This window comes from Dipteris shenzhenensis, chromosome 7 (genome assembly GCF_047967505.1).
Source record: "Dipteris shenzhenensis isolate YYH24624 ecotype China chromosome 7, Dip_SZ_1.0, whole genome shotgun sequence".
NCBI classification, from domain to species: domain Eukaryota; kingdom Viridiplantae; phylum Streptophyta; class Polypodiopsida; order Gleicheniales; family Dipteridaceae; genus Dipteris; species Dipteris shenzhenensis.
The window spans coordinates 43,466,743-43,487,705 of record NC_141602.1 but is presented as its reverse complement, the minus strand read 5'-3'; the positions used below and the strand labels follow the sequence as shown (position 1 = coordinate 43,487,705).

General features: G+C 41.5%; 1 protein-coding gene across 4 annotated transcripts in view; it reads left to right on the top strand.

Moving 5' to 3' along the window:
• The window catches only part of LOC147900382 (kinesin-like protein FLA10), a 211,085-nt gene that overhangs the window by 31,670 nt on the left and 158,452 nt on the right, over nucleotides 1-20,963 (top strand). For all 4 annotated transcript variants that reach the window (XR_015541331.1, XR_015541330.1, XR_015541329.1 and 1 more), the window contains one exon: nucleotides 5,762-5,809. Coding sequence is in view for 1 of the 4 variants with exons in the window: in XM_087377302.1 (XP_087233428.1) it covers nucleotides 5,762-5,809 (48 nt within the window). In the remaining 3 variants the exon portion in view is untranslated. The remainder of the gene's footprint in view (nucleotides 1-5,761; nucleotides 5,810-20,963) is intronic.

Genomic DNA, 20,963 nt, shown 5'->3' with positions numbered 1-20,963 from the left:
GATCCGACCAGCACGTATGGCACCTAATACCCCTCCCCAGCAAGGAGGTGGAAGAGGTCGTGCACAGGGTGCAGTTGCAGGACAGGTTGTTGGTGCAGCTGTAGCCACCACTCCAGAACAAAAGAGACGGGATTCAAGGGATGCCTTAGCTTTGTCATGCATCTCTCTTTCAGTGAAAAGATTTATCATTTTGCATATCCGGTCGTGTAAGACCTCGAAGGCAGCGTGGGATATCTTAGAAAGCATGTATGCAGCCCGTAATGATGCAAGGGTATCTTTCTTGAAAAGAGAGTTAAGTAATACACATATGGAAGACGCTCCATGTCAGTCCACCTCACAAAGCTACAGGATCTCAGAAAGCAATTATTGAACATAGATGAGATTATTCCTGATTCAGAGCTGATTACCACCACTCTGAATTCTCTTTCTGAGACTTATCTCAGCTTTCATACCTCGCTGAACTTATCATTGAGGGGGGGTGCAAATCCTCTCACTTTTCATGAGTTGATAGGACTTCTGCTTCAGGAAGAGCAGACCAGGAAAAACTTGGCTTCACATGCAAGTGAACAAGCTATGCTCGCAAAGTTCAAGTCAAAAGGAAAGGGACAAGCAAAGACATCAGTAAATCAGCCTTCCAGTGGGTCAGGACAGCCTTCATACAAGGCTAAGAATGATGCAAGTAAGCCCAAGAAGAAGGGTTTTTGTCATTACTGCAAAAAGCCAGGTCATCACATTGCAGAATGCATGAAAAGGCTTGCAAAAGAGAAGAAAAACAGCTCCGGTATGGCTGTTTCAGATTCAGCTCCTCATGCATCTGACAGTGGGGATGCTGCAGCCAACTTTGTTGGACAGGATTATGCCTTTTTATCTTGCATTTCAGATTCTAGGCTGGCTGCTCCAGATGCTTGGGATAGTACAGCCACTTGTAATGATGATACATATGCCTTTTTGACTTGCAGTTATGATCCTTTCACGGATGTGTCAGCTTTCAGTGTCAATCAAACACTGAATACATGGTGTTTTGACAACGGTGCCTCCAAGCATATCACTTCTAGGAAGTGTCTCTTCACTTCCAGGAAGTGTCTCTTCACTTCCTTGCATCCACCTCCCGTTGGTAAGAAAGTCACTTGTGCCAACAACTCGTCATATTCAGTACGTGGTACAGGAGAAGTTGAGCTTATCGCCATTGATGGCTCAGTTTTCAGACTTTCAGATGTCTTGTATGTGCGTGGTATCACCAAGAATCTCCTTTCAGTGTCCACTCTTAACAGGGCTGGATTTCAGGTCATCTTTGAGGATGACAAATGTGCTGTCTGAGACAGAGAAAATGATTATGCCTTTAGATTATCTGGTACTCTGCTGCGTGGGCTTTTTCAGCTTGATACTTTTGAGAAAAGAGCAGCCCATGCTCTTGCAGTTTCTACTCCTACTGCTGCCATGCAGAATGCAGAGTTATGGCATGCCAGATATGGCCACATGCATTACAACAGCTTGAAGACAGGTCAGAAGCACTCTATGGTTGATGCATTGCCACCTCTTGAGATACCTCCTCCACATGCCTGTGAAGGGTGCATTTTAGGCAAGATGCCTGTGAAGGGTGCATTTTAGGCAAGATGCCCATGCTCTTGCAGTTTCTACTCCTACTGCTGCCATGCAGAATGCAGAGTTTGGCATGCCAGATATGGCCACATGCATTACAACAGCTTGAAGACACGTCAGAAGGTCTCTATGGTTGATGCATTGCCACCTCTTGAGATACCTAATACTTGTCTGCAGATTTTGATGCTTTTCTGAAAGGCAAGGGTATTGTGCATCAGCTCACAGTGAGGCTGACCCCTCAGCAAAATGGCAAAGCTGAGAGGAAAAATAGAACTCTTATGGAGATGGACAGATGTATGCTGAAAAGCAAACACATGCCTCACAAATTCTGGCTTGAAGGTCTAATGTGTGCCAACTACATCTTAAATCGGTCTCCCACTAAGGCTTTGAAAACAAAAACTCCCTATGAAGTCTGGAATGGGAGAAAGCCTTCAGTGGATCATTTCCGTGTCTTTGGATGCCTTGCATATGCTCATGTGCCAGTTGAATTTTGGCATAAGTTGTCAGATAAGGCAATGAAGTGCATATTTGTTGGGTACAGTGCAGAAAGCAAGGGGTACCGTCTCTACAATCTTGCTACACGCAAGATCATTGTCAGTAGAGATGTGACATTTGCAGAAAATTCAGCTCACACTCAGGCTGAATTTCATATGCCTTCTTCTTCAAAGGATGTTTTTGAGGGGTTACTACTATTGCCCCTGCTGATATTTCTGATGCAAATCAGAATTTACAGCCACCTCCCGATGCTCTAGTTCAGCCACAGGATGTCTTGCCACGTCCACAGGCAGTGGAACAGGTGGTTCAGCAAGAAATTGCAGACATACATGCAGCAAAAACAGTCCCAAATTGGCTGTTACAGACTCTTAGGGAGAGTAAGATTCATGCTCCATTACCTGGCAGGACTCGTAGTGCAGTAAGGCACATGGAAGGTCCTAATTTAGTGGAATCAGCATATGCAGGTACTCTTCTCGATGAGGAGGATCCTGCAACATTCGAAGAAGCAAAGGACAATGTGCATTGGATGAATGCCATGCACGATGAATTGCAGTCCATTAAGAAAATTCAGACTTGGGATGTCGTAGACTTGCCACCAGGTAAACATGCCATTGGTACACGATGGGTTTTCAAGCTGAAACGGAAGTCAGATGGCTCCATTGACAGATACAAGGCAAGGCTGGTTCCCAAAGGCTATGCTCAGAAAAAGGGCATAGATTATGAGGAGACTTTTGCTCCTACATCCCGAATGACCAGCATCCGATCTGTTATTGCAATGGCTGCACATTTTGAGTGGAATGTTCATCAGTTGGACATTAAAACAGCCTTCCTGAATGGAGACTTGTTGGAAGAGGTTTATGTCAAACAACCTCCAAGCTTTGAAATTTCAGAAAATACACTTCAGGTATGCAAGCTAAATAAAGCTTTGTATGGGCTGAAACAGGCCCCTCGTGCATGGTATGCCAAGATTCATGCCTTTTTGACCAGCAAGGGGCTGCACAATAGTCCTACTGAGAGCACGCTCTACATCAAGAAGGATGGGGGGGAAATTTTAGTCATCATTCTTTACGTTGATGACTTGCTGCTCACAGGGTCTAATGAAGATAATATTGCAGATTTCAAAGCTGATTTGCAGACCAACTTTGACATGTCAGATTTGGGGCTGCTTCACTTTTATTTGGGGATCCAGTTCTCTCAAGAGAGACGTGGCACTGTTATGTCTCAGTCCAAGTATATGCAGAAACTCTTGGACAGATTTAACATGCATGGTTGTAAGCCCATAGCCACTCCCATGGAGCTGGGGCTGAAACTCACAGTGCATGATGCAGGAGAATCAGTTGATGCCACATTTTACAGTCAAGTTGTTGGATGCCTCATATATCTCTGCAACACTAGACCTGATATTCAGTTTGCAATATTTCAGGTGAGCAGGTATATGCACAGCCCAAAAACTATGCATTGGCAGGCAGTTAAGTGCATCTTCCGTTATTTGCAGGGCACGAAGTCTTTTGGCTTGTTATTTCCCGGGGGGGTGACTTGCAGATGCATGCCTACAGTGATTCAGATTGGGCTGGTGATTATGACACTAGGCAGTCCACTAGTGGCAATTGTTTCTTTTTGGGTAAAGCTTGCATTTCCTGGCTGAGCAAGAAACAATCTACAGTGGCTACCTCATCATGTGAAGCTGAGTACAGGGCATCTTTCACAGCAACAGTTGAATGTGTCTGGCTGCGTCTTCTATTTGCTGATCTTCATCTGTCATTGGAGGGTCCTTCTCCAATTCTCACTGATAGTCAGAGTGCCATTGCAGTGGCAAAGAATCCAGTGTTTCATGCTCGCACGAAGCACATTGAGGTTCACTATCACTACGTCAGAGAGAAGTTGCATGCAGGAGAGATCAGTATGATCTTGGTGTCCACACATGACAATGTTGCAGATATTTTCACCAAAGCACTTCCACGTGAAAAGTTTGAGGCATTTCGCAGTGCCCTGAATTTAAATTGTTTGGTGATTAATCATCCTTGTACATGACATTGGCACTACAGGGGGGTGTTAGAATTATAGATATAATTCAGCAGTGACCAATGTAATTTAATAAGCTAGTTAGGGGTACTTTTCCCTCTTTAAGAGGTTTTTCCCCCTAACCGTAGTTAGTCCACTAACTATGGTTAGTGACTACTAAGGTTTTGCCACTAGGACAAAACCTTATCTCACTCCTTCAGTTGTATTAGTTTCACACTCATCTATTCGCAACTAAGCTTTCAGCTCTCTCTCTCTCTCTCTCTCCCGTTTCTTGCTCTCATTGTTGCTCTCTCTCTTTCTCACAAGAATATCCATTAGATCATATGGGATGATCTATATGTTGTAGGACATAGATATCCCCTTCACAGCCAAGCCTTCTACAAAGAGAAAGTCCTCCACTTCAGCAAGGATGGTTTCATATAGGTCCCAAGACCTACAGAGTTACATGAAGTACGGCTACCATGGAACAGCTTAGGACGTGATTCCTCTGATTCTTGGTCAAGGCAGGATGAGAGATCGCAGCCACATGACATCCTAGAGATCTATGATACACATGAGATAGAGGCAGAGAGCATGTTTTGATGCAGTGTCGTAGATACTATAAGATCCAAGGGAGCTATCATTGTCTTTTCACCCCATAGATACATAGACATGAGTAGAAAGAAAGAAAGAAAGTCTATTAACGTCCACGGGAGACCAAGAGAGTGTATGGGACATGAAAACCATCTAGTACATCAGCTTAGGGAGGGCACAGGGCAGCTCCATTTTATTTGAAGTACGTACTTGATAACATACATAAAACAGACACATATATAGCTGGCCCATACATCAGTTTAAGACAGAGTCTTTTGGTTGACCCAGATTAGAGACGCCGGACTCGTTGTACATGAGGGCACTTGATTCAGGTCTAGACTCATGAGACATACTGTGGATCACTGGCCTCGTCAGTAGGAGATCGTAGACTTCTTTATAGGAGAAGATTTGATAGGGACTTGTCGAGATCGGGACCTGGACTTCCACGCATGCCAAGTCTGCAAGAGACTAGACAAAAGCCTTGTAGGCGCCCCCCCGTCCTGAGGTACTAATTGTGGCATCTTGATGCCAGGAGATCTCACATTGCCCACGAATATCTCCCATGGAGAGGATCCAGTGACGCCAGCAACAGATCTGTATGTGCCAGAGACACTAGGACTCCCGATGGGACCCTAGTCAGGCCCATGCTTAGACTACTCATGGCTGACACAAGGCAGGATGGGACATGGCTGGAGCCTTCGGAGCCACCTCCAATTCTCACTCATCCATTTCTAGCTCTTTTTCCTTTTCATTTTCATCATCAATAGTGATCTGGAGGTGTGCTGGACACCCAGTCCCCTCCATGGAGGGTGTATCTTCATTATTGGACTCAGTTTTTGTTTGGTCTCATAGGCTTTTTTGTCCTTCAGCAGACATTAATAAATCTTTCTTTCCTCCATTCCTATCCCCTTGTCCTTATTTGTTCCATTTTGACTGTACATTTAATTTGGAGAAATCTTAATGTGCAATACTATATATAATCTAATCTTATCAGCATGTGTGTTGAGTGTGTGTGTTTTCAAGACGTTTTGCAGCCCAATCTTGTTTATTTGCACATGGTTAAATGATTCAGGTTGTAGATTATGGTTATGGCTACAATGCATTGACAAGGAAATTCCAGGTAATTGCTGGACACTTTTGAAATGCCATCTACTTTTTGGATATATATGAAGCTAAAGTCTCACCGGTATGACAGAAAACTTGGTTTCACTGACTATTACCAAGGATCTATTTTCTTTTGAGATGCTGTTTATTTAAGAAACGAAAGTCTCACCAGTAGCTCCAAGAATGTGGTGTTCACGGATTACCAAGTCTTCATTGTATTTTTGTTTCAGAGAAGAGGAAAGTCATGAAAAGTTGTGGTGCGAGATCTTCATGTAAATATTATGATATGAACTTGCATATGCACCATTACTGAGGATCTGCACTTTTGTTGTAGAAATTCTGTTTGTGGGGGTTTGTTCTGTCAATTGGCAAAATGCATTGGAGTTGAAAGAAAGGAAGTTATCTTTCATGTGGATATATTGGGGATGGAAAACATAGGCCATAGATCTCTAGACAGGGAAACATATGGCGAGACAAAATAAATGTGCTGCCATATACAAGATCTTGTAGTAATCCAATATCAAGGAAGATAATGCCATTGTAAACAATATACACCCGGGACCAATGGAAACTTCTACTTGAAGTTCTTAAGAAAGTAACATGGCAGTCAACAGCTACTTGAAAATCACCCAACATCTCTCCCAAATTCCATGAATGTCTGAAAACTCGACAACCCTTCGAGCTCATGTTGCGTCATCGATCCTTGAATGCCTGCAAAATATTCCATAATACCTAGGAGTTCATTTGAATGGAATGATGCTTGCATCCAACATTTTATACCATCCGGAAAGTGATGCCAAGATGCCGTCTTTGAATTCTGTCAATCATCAATCGTTGCCAATTCATCTGGACTTTCTCTGAGTCTCTTAACGGTCCTTTGTCTCGTATAGTCTACCAGATTTCTATAACTGTGATCTTTACTTGTGTTTTTTTGTGAAAATGCCGGGAAAGAGAGGGTCACTATTTCAGGCAAGCGCTTTATAAGAATTGTGATAATTCTTTCTATCTTAAATGGTGCGTTGCCCTATCAGCTAGATTTAGATTTAGATGCTTGTTGGGGAGAGACTAAAATGAAAATGTTTAGACTTCACAAGCAGTTGTAGCTTGAATGAAGAGATTTTGGACTAACCTTTTGATTAGCCTTCTCCTTTGTGGACATGAAAATCAATATCCCAATTAGGAGCTATGAGGATCAGTGTTGTGATTAGACGCTATTTTAGAAGTTCAAAGGCTTGGTCACGTTGAGGTCATGCTCTTCCGTACAAAAGAATTCCACCAACAACTTGTATAGAGGGTGGGCTATCATGGCATACCGCAAGATGAATCTTTTGTAGTAGCTGGTATGACCCATAAAGACCTGCAATCCTTTTGAATTATGTAGGGGTGGTAATTCCATGATGATTTTGGTTTTGTCAATGTCGGTTGCAATTCCATGTTGAGAGACAATGTGTTCTAAAACGACTCCATGGGTGGCCATGATGTTGAGGATGGTGTAAATTGCACTATCTAGATAGGGTTCATAGGGCAAACCCTAACCCTAACCCTAAGGGGTACTCATGTATAGATTCATGTTTATGTTCAATACAACATAGTGTACAAGTAGCTATATCGTGTGCACTCCTCTCTCTCTCTCTCTCTCTCTCTCTCTCTCCACTTCATCATGGTATCAAAGCCAAGGTTGCTCCCAAGCCCTTGCATCTTGTCAAGGCACCAAGCCCTCCTTCTATGAGGCATCCTCCATCTCCAAGAGTGAGGTTCATTTCTTTGCAAGAGAGTTACTGTGAGAGAGCGCACACCCTTGCTCAATCAAGGCAACAAGCCCTCGTGTGTGAGGCATATTCTTCATTTCAATAGCTCTTTTGGTAGAGCTCATCTTCTTCTTTGTTTCAGTACAAGAAGCTCTCCATTCCCACTTCATGGAGCTCAATCTAGGGTGTTTTGAATTTTTGTTGAGTTTCATTCATTTTTCTTGCAAGTTTTAGAGTTTTTTGAGATTTCTCTAAGGGAAATACCATTTTCTAAGAGTGAGCTTTGAGAGGCCTGTGAGGTTCTCTTCCTTCAACAACTTTGGTTATTTCCTTATCTCTAGCTCCTAAGGCAAGGCATCTCTGCTACACTACAAGCCATCTCGAAGGCTTGACCAACTACAAGGAGTGCTTGTATATTTCCTTCCTCTTCCCTTTGGCCTATCTTCTAGGTTTCATTCCCAAAGGTGAAGGATGACCCACAACTTAAGCGGGGAAATGCCCATTTATGTAGAGGATCGTAAGTTGTACTCGTTGTACATGCTTCCCTTGCATAGTCACTTTGCTCACACACGCACATACGACTTTATTTCAATTTTGGATGCTATCATGTGCACCAAACAAAACAGAAAAAGATCAGTGGGAGGCATCGAAAATAGGTGGGAGAAGAGATTGCTTTGCTTACAATAGAGATTAGAGAGTGCTAAAGAAAGCGCCGCGCGTCGCGACGGGTTTTGGTTTTAACCCACAGTGTCGCTATATAGCGACGCTTTTTCGTCGCTATATAGCGACCTATCAGTGATGGTGCATGTACAGTGTGGTACGAGTACTGAGTGGACAACGGAGTAGTAGATCGCTCAGTGATGGTGCAAGTGTCTATGCTATCAGTGATGATGCAAGTATAGTGTGGTACAAGTACGGAGTGGACAACAATGCGAATGATGGTGCAAGCGCTAAACCAAGAAGAGGTGCAAGAATCCTTGGGAGGGTGGTGAATCGAGAAGAACACAAAAGCGGAGCACGGTCACAAGAGCCAACCTTCAACATGGATGAGACGGAACTTACTCATGGCACAGTGTTCGTTATACTAGGTGAAGGGAGACGAAGGGAGGGGAACACAGTGCGAAGAAGTGTAGGAGTAGCGAGCACAAATGAGAAGTAGCATAGTTCATTAGGAGGGATGAATTATAGACCAATTGGAATTACACCAGATGGCAGATACACCAAAGAGGAGATTCACCAGGCGAGCTCTTGACTCCAGCCTCTATCTCCACTCATGCTCTATGATCGAATGCCTTCCCCCCAGCGTCCTCAGCTCCCCTTCACCTTCAGTGGCTCTTCCCATGAAAATCCCCTTTTCCTTCCTATTGGTTGTCCCTATCTCCCTTAGCCATTCCACCGCTCTGCACTTTTGGCTTCAGCGGCTTCTTGACTCGCTAGTCGGCGCACTGTAATTACTTCCTGTGCACCTCTTGACTGTTCCATGTGCTCCTCTGGCTGTTCGATGTGCAACTCCCATGTGCGCCTCCTGGTGCGTTTGACTCTCCATGTGCAGCTCCTGGCACTTCTACTCCTAGTTGGTAAGGAGCTGCCTCTGCACTACCATGTGCACCGGTAGTCATGCCATGACCACAGTTGTCACGTGTGATTGCTTACGTCGACAAGTGACATAGTGTCATTGGTTGACATTGGTTGACATCTAGTTGACATGTTCTCATTGGTTGACATGGTATCTAGTTGACATGATTGTCATGGGTTGACAGGTTGTGTAGTGACCACCATTCTTTGACATTTGCTTTGACATCTGCTTGCTGACATGCGAACTTGAATATGTACAACAGTTTCCCCTGCCACTTGCGTTCACTGTCCCAATGAATTGGAAGGGGATCCAAGTTGATAGTGAGAAGTTGCAAGAATTGGCTCATGGCGTTACAATGAGTTCTCCAAATCAAATAATCATCCCGATAAAAACAACACCACTATATTTACAATAGCTAAATATTGGAAGTATATCTCTAAAAGAAAGTACTAAAAACTCCATTTTCAGGAGCAAGAGTTTGCTGGACCAACAAAAAAGACCAAAAAGTCTCATGCAGAGAGAACATTATGGAGCTACATAACTTAAAGAAAAATATGAAAAATTCCCATGTCTAGGAGCCAGAGCTTGAAGGACCAAAGGAGAAGACGGTAGAGGTCACTCCACCAATCTTCATGTGAACCCCTTTGACCGCTCCCATAGGCTTCACTCTGCATTGATCAGCCATGAGGACTTCAAAATGGACGTCACTTGGCAACTTCAAAAACAGTTGTTGTAGCATACCTTTCGGCATGATGTTCACAACTGCACCACCATCCAGGAAGACGTCCTTAAGCTCCACACCATTAATCTCCATAGTGAGCTTGGGACTTTGTTCACAGGCTGAGTAGTGATCTGGTGTCACCCCGTCATGGACCTGTCTTGTCTCTGGTGAGGGCCCACCCTGAACAGGTCCCTTTTATCGACCCCCTGGCATGCGGTTCAAAAATGCAATGGTTTGGTGCTTGACCTATGGAGACAACAAACAAAGTTGTCGTAGGGTAAAGTTGGGCCTAAATTCCATCAGGTCGTTAATCAAGGAGTAGGGTTGGGTGGTAGCCTTTTGTGACCTCATCCTCCGAGCTTCCATCTGAGGGTCAAAGCTCACTCGAGGTCAAGGGTGTAATTGTGAAATTCATAATTCTTGTAATGGCTCCTCCATCACCTGCTTCCCTTTGTCTTGTTTCGTACCATGTCTCAGTGGCATTTCCTTATCTATGTGATATGCGCGTCTTGGGGAAGAGTGGAAGGCCCTGCTTGCACCTCCTTGTCCATGTTTTGTCCTAGGGTTGTCACCTCCGTTGCAAATCTCACTGTTTTGGACTTGCGGGAAGGAAGCTGAGGGGTGCTTCCCTCGTTCTCAGAACTAGATTGAAGATCTTTGGTGACACTCTTAACCACGGCATGGTACCTTGAAGGCATAGATTGGTCTCGCTTGAAGGTGGGCCACTTCTAGAGCTAGTGATAGGCCCTGATGGCTGTGAGGACTTCTAGGTTCTTTCCGATCCACTAACAGAAGAGGACAAGGGCGATGCATTCCTGGGTCTAGTGTCCACCTTGGAGGGAGGGGATGACTTCCGAGGGGATACCCTTCTAGTGACTGGATTTTGTCGCCCTCCCCCGCCACTACTACATCAACGATGTTGACTTGAGATGCTGGTTCCCCTCTGCCATTTGGGTAGGCTTTGCTGTAGTGGTCATTTGTGTTACACTGTGTACAAGAGGGTCTCCCGAATGGTTGTGGACAATTATCTTGGTAGTGACCGTACTCTCCAATTTTGTAGCACATGATGGGTCTTCGAAGGTTTGTTCCTCTATCTGCTCCTCCCCGACCTCCTCGAAAACCACCCCATCAATCGCGTTGGTAGTATGGTACATTTTCACCTCCTGGAGTAGGTGGTTGGTAGGGTACATAGTAGGGCTGAGGGAAAAAATATGGTGCCCCAACCGGAGTAGGTGCAGGAACTTGAAGTAAAGGGGGGTTAGGAGTAATAGAGGTGGCATAGTCGTAGGAAGAAGTGGCTCAGATGCCCTCACTGGGGGAGGAGGTGGACTCAGGCCTTCTTTGATTTCTTCTAACTCCTCCTTGAGTTGTTGCCATGCCGATGAGCCCTCCTCTCTTGGAAGCTGGGTGGTTGGAGCGTGCTATGAGGCTAAACTTAACTTGGACTGTTTCATCTTCACGGCCTTCCTCAAGAGGCATGCTCGGGAAGTTTGTCCACAAGTCTGATAGCAATGGCAGGGGGTAAGGCCATCAAGAACCACCCTTTCATGACAACATCATCAGGTGACATGGACATCTACGTCCCCAAGACCCTCATTCGCGTGTACATTTCAAAAATGCTCTCCCCTGGCTTCATAGTGTCCATGGAAAACTTTGGAACAATGATGTGCTCGAACTTCTCCAACTTGAAAGTTCGCATGAACTTGGAAGTGATTAGGGGGAAATCGACTGTACCACACGTCCGTTGCATCCTCCAAAGATGAAGGAAAGGTATGAAGAAAAACATGCTCGTCCTCCACTCCTTTGGCCTTACATGCTGTTACAAACTTTCTGACATGGGCTTCTGAGTCTTCATGGAGGTGGCCCTTGAACTTATGGGTTTTCATGTGGACTTTGTTCAGTAGTTTCAAAAGTCGCCCTTTCTCAACGGAACTTACAACTACCATGGCTGAGGCGACACCTTTACCCACATTGGGACCTGCAGCAGTTAAAATAGTCGAAGGAGCTCCCAATTGAGTAGTAGTAAGGCTCGATGCCACATGGCCATATGGCTGCGAGGGCATGGGTGAGACAAGCAGCCCTGTTGAAGACCATAGTGGTGTAACCATGGACGGTGCTGGTGCTAGAGGTGCTATTGTTGCCAAAGTAGAAAGTGAGAGTCCTGAAGGCATTAGTGATGCTAGTGTATACTGGGAGAACATAGGGGATGAAAAGGAGGGTGGTACGCTAGGTGCTCAAGGCACCATGGACCCAAAAGTAGGAGGTGAGAATATAGCAAGTGGGAAAGTCAATGATGAGGGAAGAGTAGTTGAGATAGGGCGTGACAGAGTGGAAGCTAATGGGTGAGTAGGGAAGGACATGGATAGTGGAAAGGATAATGCAGCGGAAGAAGGAGATGAAACATTCATGGGAGGTAGGGGCATAACTGGATTGAAAAGAGAACCAAGAGGTGCCTTGGATATAGAGGCAAGACTGGGGAAGAAACTCGGGTTGTGCAGAAGAGACGGCATAACACTTTGACCGGTTTGCTGTGTCGAGTCGGATTCTGAGGTGGTGGCCAACCCCATAGATGATGCTGTTGATGAAAACGTAGTTGCGAGAGGGGAGAATATGTTGTCTTGAAGTACACCAGCTTCGGATAAGGCCTTGTCCTTAGTGCCTTCTTCTTTCACTTGTTCGCCGCTTGGCACTTCTTCTTCCCCTTCAGAGTCCCGATCTGACCACCACGGGTCTTGTTGGTCCAAGCTTGAATGAAGTTGCTTGCTCTGGGAACTGCACCGATGGGTTCATTTTGTGCTCAGCTAGAAGGCTTCTTATACCGTGTTTGATATGTAGGGAGCCTTCTGTCCACTTTTCTCAAGTACCTTCTCGTTCTCTCTCTCTACCGTGATTGCCATAAACTGTCTAAGGGGAGGTTTGTTCTCTTTCGGAGGTGTTACCGGAGGCGTAAGGCCATTGGTGTGAGGTGAAACAGTGTGCGACATGGGCAATAACAAGTGTGGATGCGAAGCTACGAATGACTTCTCATAAGCTAAATTGCTCAGTGATGGTGCAAGTACAACTTGGTACAAGTACGGATTGGACAACGGTGTAGTAGATCGCTTAGTGATGGTGCAAGTACAATGTGGTATGAGTACAGAGTGGACAACGGTGCGAATGATGGTGCAAATTATAAACCAGGAAGAAGTGCAAGAGTCCTTGGGAGGGTGGTGAATCGAGAAGGAGAACACAAAAGCGGAGCATTGTCACAAGAGTCAACCTTCAACGTGGGTGAGACAAAACGCGAGCCACATGACAGAGGGCGAGGTAGTCGATAGAGCGAGCGAGGAAAAGCGAGCGGGTCCAAAAAAGCGAGCGAGCTTTTCCACAATTTCCTTATCGAGGTATTCAAAATAGCTTTGTGGAAACCACTATTTGGGAAAATTGTCGAAAATAAAACTTATGTTACTATGTGTAACTATACCAATATTGCGAATTATAGTCTACCTTAACTTCCAATTGGAGCCATACTCACATTATGCAACAATAGTATGTGGTTTGAAAGAAACCGAATTTCCACTCCAAAGTGGATTCCATTACTGATACAACAATTCTTTTGCATTTGAAATGGGTCTTATTATCAAACTCCTTCAATAATCAAAACAAATGCGTTGCTTGATATGTTGAACTTAGTAACATAAACATCACTTCACCCATATGTGGGGAAAAAAAACTTTCTGTAGACTTCATAGCATGGGATTGCATCAACACTTATGACATTCAAAATGGTTCTTCTTATTAAAAGTTTTATCAACCATGAAAGAAAATGTTTAAAAATAGTTCACCCATATGTTGAAAAACCCAAGTGTCATTTATGACATTCAAAATTGTTCTTGCAACCATCCTGTAGTTCCTAGAGATTTTGCCCATACTTCCAACCCCTTCCCTTCAACCACTAAGAGGTATCTAATAGTTTTATAGAACACTTGAGATATCATCACCTCCTAATACAAAACCATTATTACTATTTGTAGAACACTTGAGATATCATCACCTCTTAATACAAGACCATTCTTACTATTTGTAGAACACTTGAGATATCATCACTCCTTCCCTTCAGCCACTAAGAGGTACCTAATACTTTTGTAGAACACTTGAACCATTCTTACTATTTGTAGAACACTTGAGATATCATCACCTTTTAATACAAAACCATTCTTACGATTTGTATAACACTTGCGATATCATCACCTCTTAATATAAGACCATTCTTAGTATTTGTAGATCACTTTAGATATCATCGTCTCTTAATACAAGACCATTCTTACTATTTGAGAGATTAATGGATTAAAGGTTTGAAGCTCATAGGAGACGAAGGAAGAGAAAGTCAGTTTCGACATGAGGACAATAAAACTAATTGGAATATTTTGACTTATGTATTATACCTTTTTGAAGACTATGAATTTAAGTCAGTTTCAACATTAGGATGATAAAACTAATTAGAATATTTTGACTTATGTATTATATATTTTTGAAGACTATGAATTTTAATGAGGAGAGGCATGCACACTACTTAGTAAATACACTAGTACTACTACTAGCCTACGACTATTAAGCCTAGTAGCACCAGTGTGATTTTGAGCCTTGTATCAGCCTTTTGATAATTTTCTTTCATCTTTAGTGCAATAGAAATTATTCCTTCTATCAGAAGAATCTTGCCAAATTTATTCAAAGTGATGATTTTGTAGTCTACAGCCACTATCCTCTGACTCTCAAAAATATATTAAATGTGAGCACCCATTTATCTTGTTTGATCAACCCTAGACTATGCTGCGATAGGACATTACTAGAACAAAAAGAATTGATATGGCGATGTTCGGTGTGAAATAACCAAATTAAGGATTTAATAAGAAAGAAAACAATCAGAATCAATAGGCTATTCAATGGCTCAAATCTGCACAGAAATTATAATGTGCCTCCCAACTCTTATGCATTCCAGCTCCTCATGTTTGACAAGAATGCAAACAATAATGAAATCACATTATCTTTAGTTTTAAAGTAAGCAAAGCACCAAAAATAAATGCAAACGTATTGGATGACGAATAAATAGGTATAGATATAGATAGACCTATATATATGCATTCATAGATATAATGATGATTAAAGTTGAACGATATAATAATATTATGTGTACTATCATTGGGATTAGGACTACTATTGGTAATATTGTATGTAGTAGTAGGAGAACTACCATTAAGGAACACTCAAATAAAATTACTAATGGTGGTGATAAAACTACCACTAGTAGTTTGGTAATTACCCCTAACATCTACAACAAATATTTGATGGGTAGCTAGTATTAGGTCAAAAGGCCCCAATTGTGCTATAATAATGGACCAAAAAAGGGAGTGCTATAGCATCACCTAAGGGTCACTTTTTATCCATGAAAGAAACAAGTCGGTGCAACCTAGGTCATACAGATCTAGGTCATGTGGAGTGGTTCGCGTCTCTTTCCTTGACAAAAAAGTTACACTACCTTTGATAGTAACTACAAAGATTGCTGCCATAGTACCGTAGAGTAGCCCCTAGGTTGCACCATCATCCCTTTTTGCTTTTGAGCCATTAAGTTTGATCCACTAATTTTATGTAGAATTATTCTACTATATGTTCACATGTCCTTAATAGGATCTTGATATAATCCCTTCCATTGTAAGTACTTTTACTTCAAGTTTCACATATCCTTAACAAACCACACTAGGCTTCAACACAAATTCATTCTTATGTTTCAAGCCTTAACACCCTTGTAAAAGGGATAATGTATTTAAGCTACATTCAATCCATCAAATCTTTTGAATAACAGTTCTATTGAAAATTCATGTATCATCAATAGAATTTCATCCATTATATGTTCATTTGTCTTTAATAGTATGTCTAAAAATTCATGTATCTTCAATATTATTTCTCTCATGTGTTCCAATATCTTCAAAAGGATACCTCACCAAAAGTGGGCCAAATGTAAGGTCTTTCCACATATTCTTAAGAATGAAAATTTTGGCCTTACGTTGACAAGTCTATGGAATGAGGGTAAGGCCAAAGTCTCTGATACGGTGCATTAGGTCGTGATTAATTCTTCTTTAGGCTTGAATATTTAATGCATTAACTTCACAACTATTATTTATGCTTGAACTTGTAATGTATTAATTTCATGACTTAGGATTTTATGAAGTTATATCCAACATGTCCCAAATTTAATGAAAATTAATATCCTACATAACACAACAAAGTATCATCATATCCCTTCCCAAAATCAATGCTACCTAGCAACTCTCCTGGCATTTTCACTGCCTTGCATTTGAGTTAGCTATGATGAAGAATGTTGCTTGTCTTTGGAACCTCTTAGAGTTACCGTTAGCATGATCTAATTTCATGTACCCCAAAACTTGAGACTTGGAGATTCCCATATCACACCAGCGGTAGCTATCTTGTCCACTCTCAATGCTAGTAAGAGCTAGGCCCCATAGACCGGTAAAAGAAGTCTTTTTGGAGGTTCAATTTTTTCCCTCCGTCTTCTGCAGGCCCCATGATGAAATAGGATATATTCATCACCCTACATTTAATGCAATAATTGACACAAATTTTTTGGACCTGACTATGTAGTTTACATCCCAAAATTGGTGCTAAAATTGCAGATTGGGAGATTCCCATATCACACCAACGGTAGTTGTCTTGTCCACTCTCAACACTAGTAAGAGCTGCGGTCCCCATAGACTAGTAAAAGAAGTCTTTTTGGAGGTTCAATTTTTTGCCTCCGTCTTCTCCGACCCCATGACGGAATAGCATATATTCACCACCCTACATTTAATGCAAGAATTAACAACTTTTTTTGGACATGACTATGCAGCTTACATCCCAAAATTGGTGCTAAAATTGCATACCGGGCATCTCCATTTGCCGGGAGGTGTCCCCAGCGACCCCTTGGACTTGCTCTATTTGTCTAGTTGTGTCTCTCCACAAAAATCGGAGTAGGGCCTATATTCCCCATCTAGTAAAACTATATGCATCAATATGTATGTATGTATGTATGTATGTATGTATGCATGCATGCATGCATCCATGTATGTATGTACACACACACATATGTATGTATGTATGTATGTATGTATGTGTACTAAAACTACTAAAACTATATGCATCAAATAATGTTGTTGATCAATTTTTGGCATACCCCCCCAAAATCAAGACCCCCATTGCAAAGAAAGGTAAGGAACACAAGTGCTTGTTCTTATGCTCATGAGACAACAAAATGCATGACATAGGCAACCAATGGGATCTTACTTTTGATGTTTGTATGTATGTATGTATGTATGTATGTATGTATAAATGTATGTATGTATGTATGTATGTGTGTGTGTGTGTATATGTATGTATGTATGTATGTATGTATGTATGTATATATATATATGTATATGTATATGTTGATGCATATATGTATATATTGATGTATATATTGATGCATACAATTTTGATATATGGAGAAAATGGACATGAAAACCATCTAAATTGGATCTTGCCGTTCGATTTGATTTATGACATGATCCCATTTGGATATGCAAGTCCAAAGATACGGGGTACTACTTTTAGGGCCTGAATGGCTAAAATAGGCAGCGCGTTAACGCGCTGTCTATTTCATGCATTTAGGCCTCAAAAGTAGGACCCCATTGGCAACACAATGGGGTCCTACTTTTGAGGCCTAAATGCATGAAATAGACAGCGCGTTAACGCGCTGCCTATTTTAGCCATTCAGGCCCTAAAAGTAGTACCCCGTATCTTTGGACTTGCATATCCAAATGGGGTCATGTCATAAATCAAATCGAACGGCAAGATCCACTTTAGATGGTTTTCATGTCCATTTTCTCCATCAACTAAAACTATATACATCAAATAATGTTGTTGATCTATTTTTGGCATACCCCCCCAAAATCAAGACCCCCATTGCAAAGAAAGGTAAAGAACAAAAGTGCTTGTTCTTATGCTCATGAGACAACAAAATGCATGACATGGGAAACCAATGGGGTCTTACTTTTGATGTTTGTATGTATGTATGTATGTATATATATGCATGTACATACATACATACATACACACACACACACACACACACACACACACACACACACACACATATATATATATATATATATGTATTTATGTATATGTTGATGTATATATGTATATATTAATGTATATATTGATGCATACAATTTTGATATATGGAGAAAATGGACATGAAAATCATCTGAATTCGCTTTTGCCGTTTGATTTGATATATGACATGACCCCATTTGGATTTGTAAGTCCAAAGATACGGGGTCCTACTTTTAGGGCCTAAATGCCTGACGCGCTGCCTATTTTAGGCATTCAGACCCTAAAAGTAGCACCCCGTATCTTTGGACTTGCATATCCAAATGGGGTCATGTCATATATCAAATCGAACGGCAAGATCCAATTAAGATGGTTTTCATCTCCATTTTCTCCATCAACTAAAACTATATTCATCAAATAATGTTGTTGATTAATTTTTGGCATACCCCCCCAAAATCAAGACCCCCATTGCAAAGAAAGGTAAAGAACACAAGTGCTTGTTCTTATGCTCATGAGACAACAAAATGCATGACATGGGAAACCAATGGGGTTTTACTTTTAATGTTTGCATGTATGTATGTATGTATATATATGCATGTACATACATACATACATACATACATACATATGTATGTATGTATATGTTGATGCATATATGTATATATTGATGTATATGTTGATGCATACAATTTTGATATATGGAGAAAATGGACATGAAAATGATCTAAATTGGCTCTTGCCGTTTGATTTGATATATGACATGACCCCATTTGGATTTGTAAGTCCAAAGATACGAGGTCCTACTTTTAGGGCCTGAATGCCTAAAATAGGGAGCGCGTCAACGCGCTGCCTATTTCATGCATTTAGGCCTCAAAAGTAGGACCCCATTGGCAACACAATGGGGTCCTACTTTTGAGGCCTAAATGCATGAAATAGGCAGCGCGTTGACACGCTGTTGACGCGCTCCCTATTTCATGCATTTAGGCCTCAAAAGTAGGACCCCATTGGCAACACAATGGGGTCCTACTTTTGAGGCCTAAATGCATGAAATAGGCAGCGCGTTGACACACTGCCTATTTTAGGCATTCAGGCCCTAAAAGTAGCACCCCGTATCTTTGGACTTGCATATCCGAATGGGGTCATGTCATATATCAAATCGAATGGCAAGATCCAATTTAGATGGTTTTCATGTCCATTTTCTCCATCAACTAAAACTATATTCATCAAATAATGTTGTTCATCAATTTTTGGCATACCCTCCTCAAAATCAAGACCCCCATTGCAAAGAAAAGTAAGGAACACAAGTGCCTACTTTTAGAGCCTGGATTTTTAATGCGCGGCCTATTTTAGGCATCCAGGCCCTAAAAGTAGGACCCCGTATCTTTGGACTTGCATATCCAAATGGAGTCATGTCATATATCAAATCAAACGGCAAGCTCCAATTTAGATGGTTTTCATGTCCATTTTCTCCATCAACTAAAACTATATTCATCAAATAATGTTGTTGATCAATTTTTGGCATAGCCTCCCAAAATCAAGACCCCCATTGCAAAGAAAGGTAAAGAACACAAGTGCTTGTTGTTATGCTCAAGAGACAACAAAATGCATGACATGGGAAACCAATGGGGTCTTACTTTTAATGTTTGTATGTATGTATGTATGTATATATATGCATGTATATACATATATACATACATACATACATACATACATATGTATGTATGTATGTATGTATGTATGTATATGTTGATGCATATATGTCTATATTGATGTATATGTTGATGCATACAATTTTGATATATGGAGAAATGGACATGAAAATCATCTAAATTGGCTCTTGCCGTTTGATTTGATATATGACATGACCCTATTTGGATTTGTAAGTCCAAAGATACAGGGTCCTACTTTTAGGGCTTGAATGCCTAAAATAGGGAGCGCGTCAACGCGCTGCCTATTTCATGCATTTAGGCCTCAAAAGTAGGACCCCATTGGGTTGCCAATTGGGTCCTACTTTTGAGGCCTAAATGCATGAAATAGGCAGCGCGTTGACGTGCTCCCTATTTTAGGCATTCAGGTCCTAAAAGTAGCACCCCGTATCTTTGGACTTGCATATCCGAATGGGGTCATGTCATATATCAAATCGAATGGCAACATCCAATTTAGATGGTTTTCATGTCCATTTTCTCCATCAACTAAAACTATATTCATCAAATAATGTTGTTTATCAATTTTTGGCATACCCCCTCCAAAATCAAGACCCCCATTGCAAAGAAAGGTAAGGAACACAAGTGCTTGTTCTTATGCTCATGAGACAACAAAATGCATGAAATAGGTAACCAACGGGGTCCTAATTTTGCTGTATGTATGTAAGTATGTATATATGTATGTATATACATACATATATATCTATATGTGTATATATGTGTGTGTGTGTGTGTGTGTGTGTGTGTGTGTATGTATGTATGTGTATGTATATGTGTGTGTGTGTGTATATATATATATATATATATATATACATATGTATGTATATGTATATGTTGATGCATATATGTATATATTGATGCATAGAATTTTGATATATAGAGAAAATGGACATGAAAACCATCTAAATTGGTTCTTGTCGTTCGATTTGATATATGACATGACCCCATTTGGTTTGCAAGTCCAAAGATACGGGGTCCTACTTTTAGGCCCTGGATGCCTAAAATAGGCAGCGTGTTAATGCGCTGCCTATTTTAGGCATCCAGGCCCTAAAAGTAGGATGCATATCCAAATGGGGTCATGTCATATATCAAATCAAACGGCAAGATCCAATTTAGATGGTTTTCATGTCCATTTTCTCCATCAACTAAAACTATATTCATCAAATAATATTGTTGATCAATTTTCGGCATACCCCCCAAAATCAAGACCCCCATTGCAAAGAAAGGTAAAGAACACAAGTGCTTGTTGTTATGCTCAAGAGACAACAAAATGCATGACATGGGAAACCAATGGGGTCTTA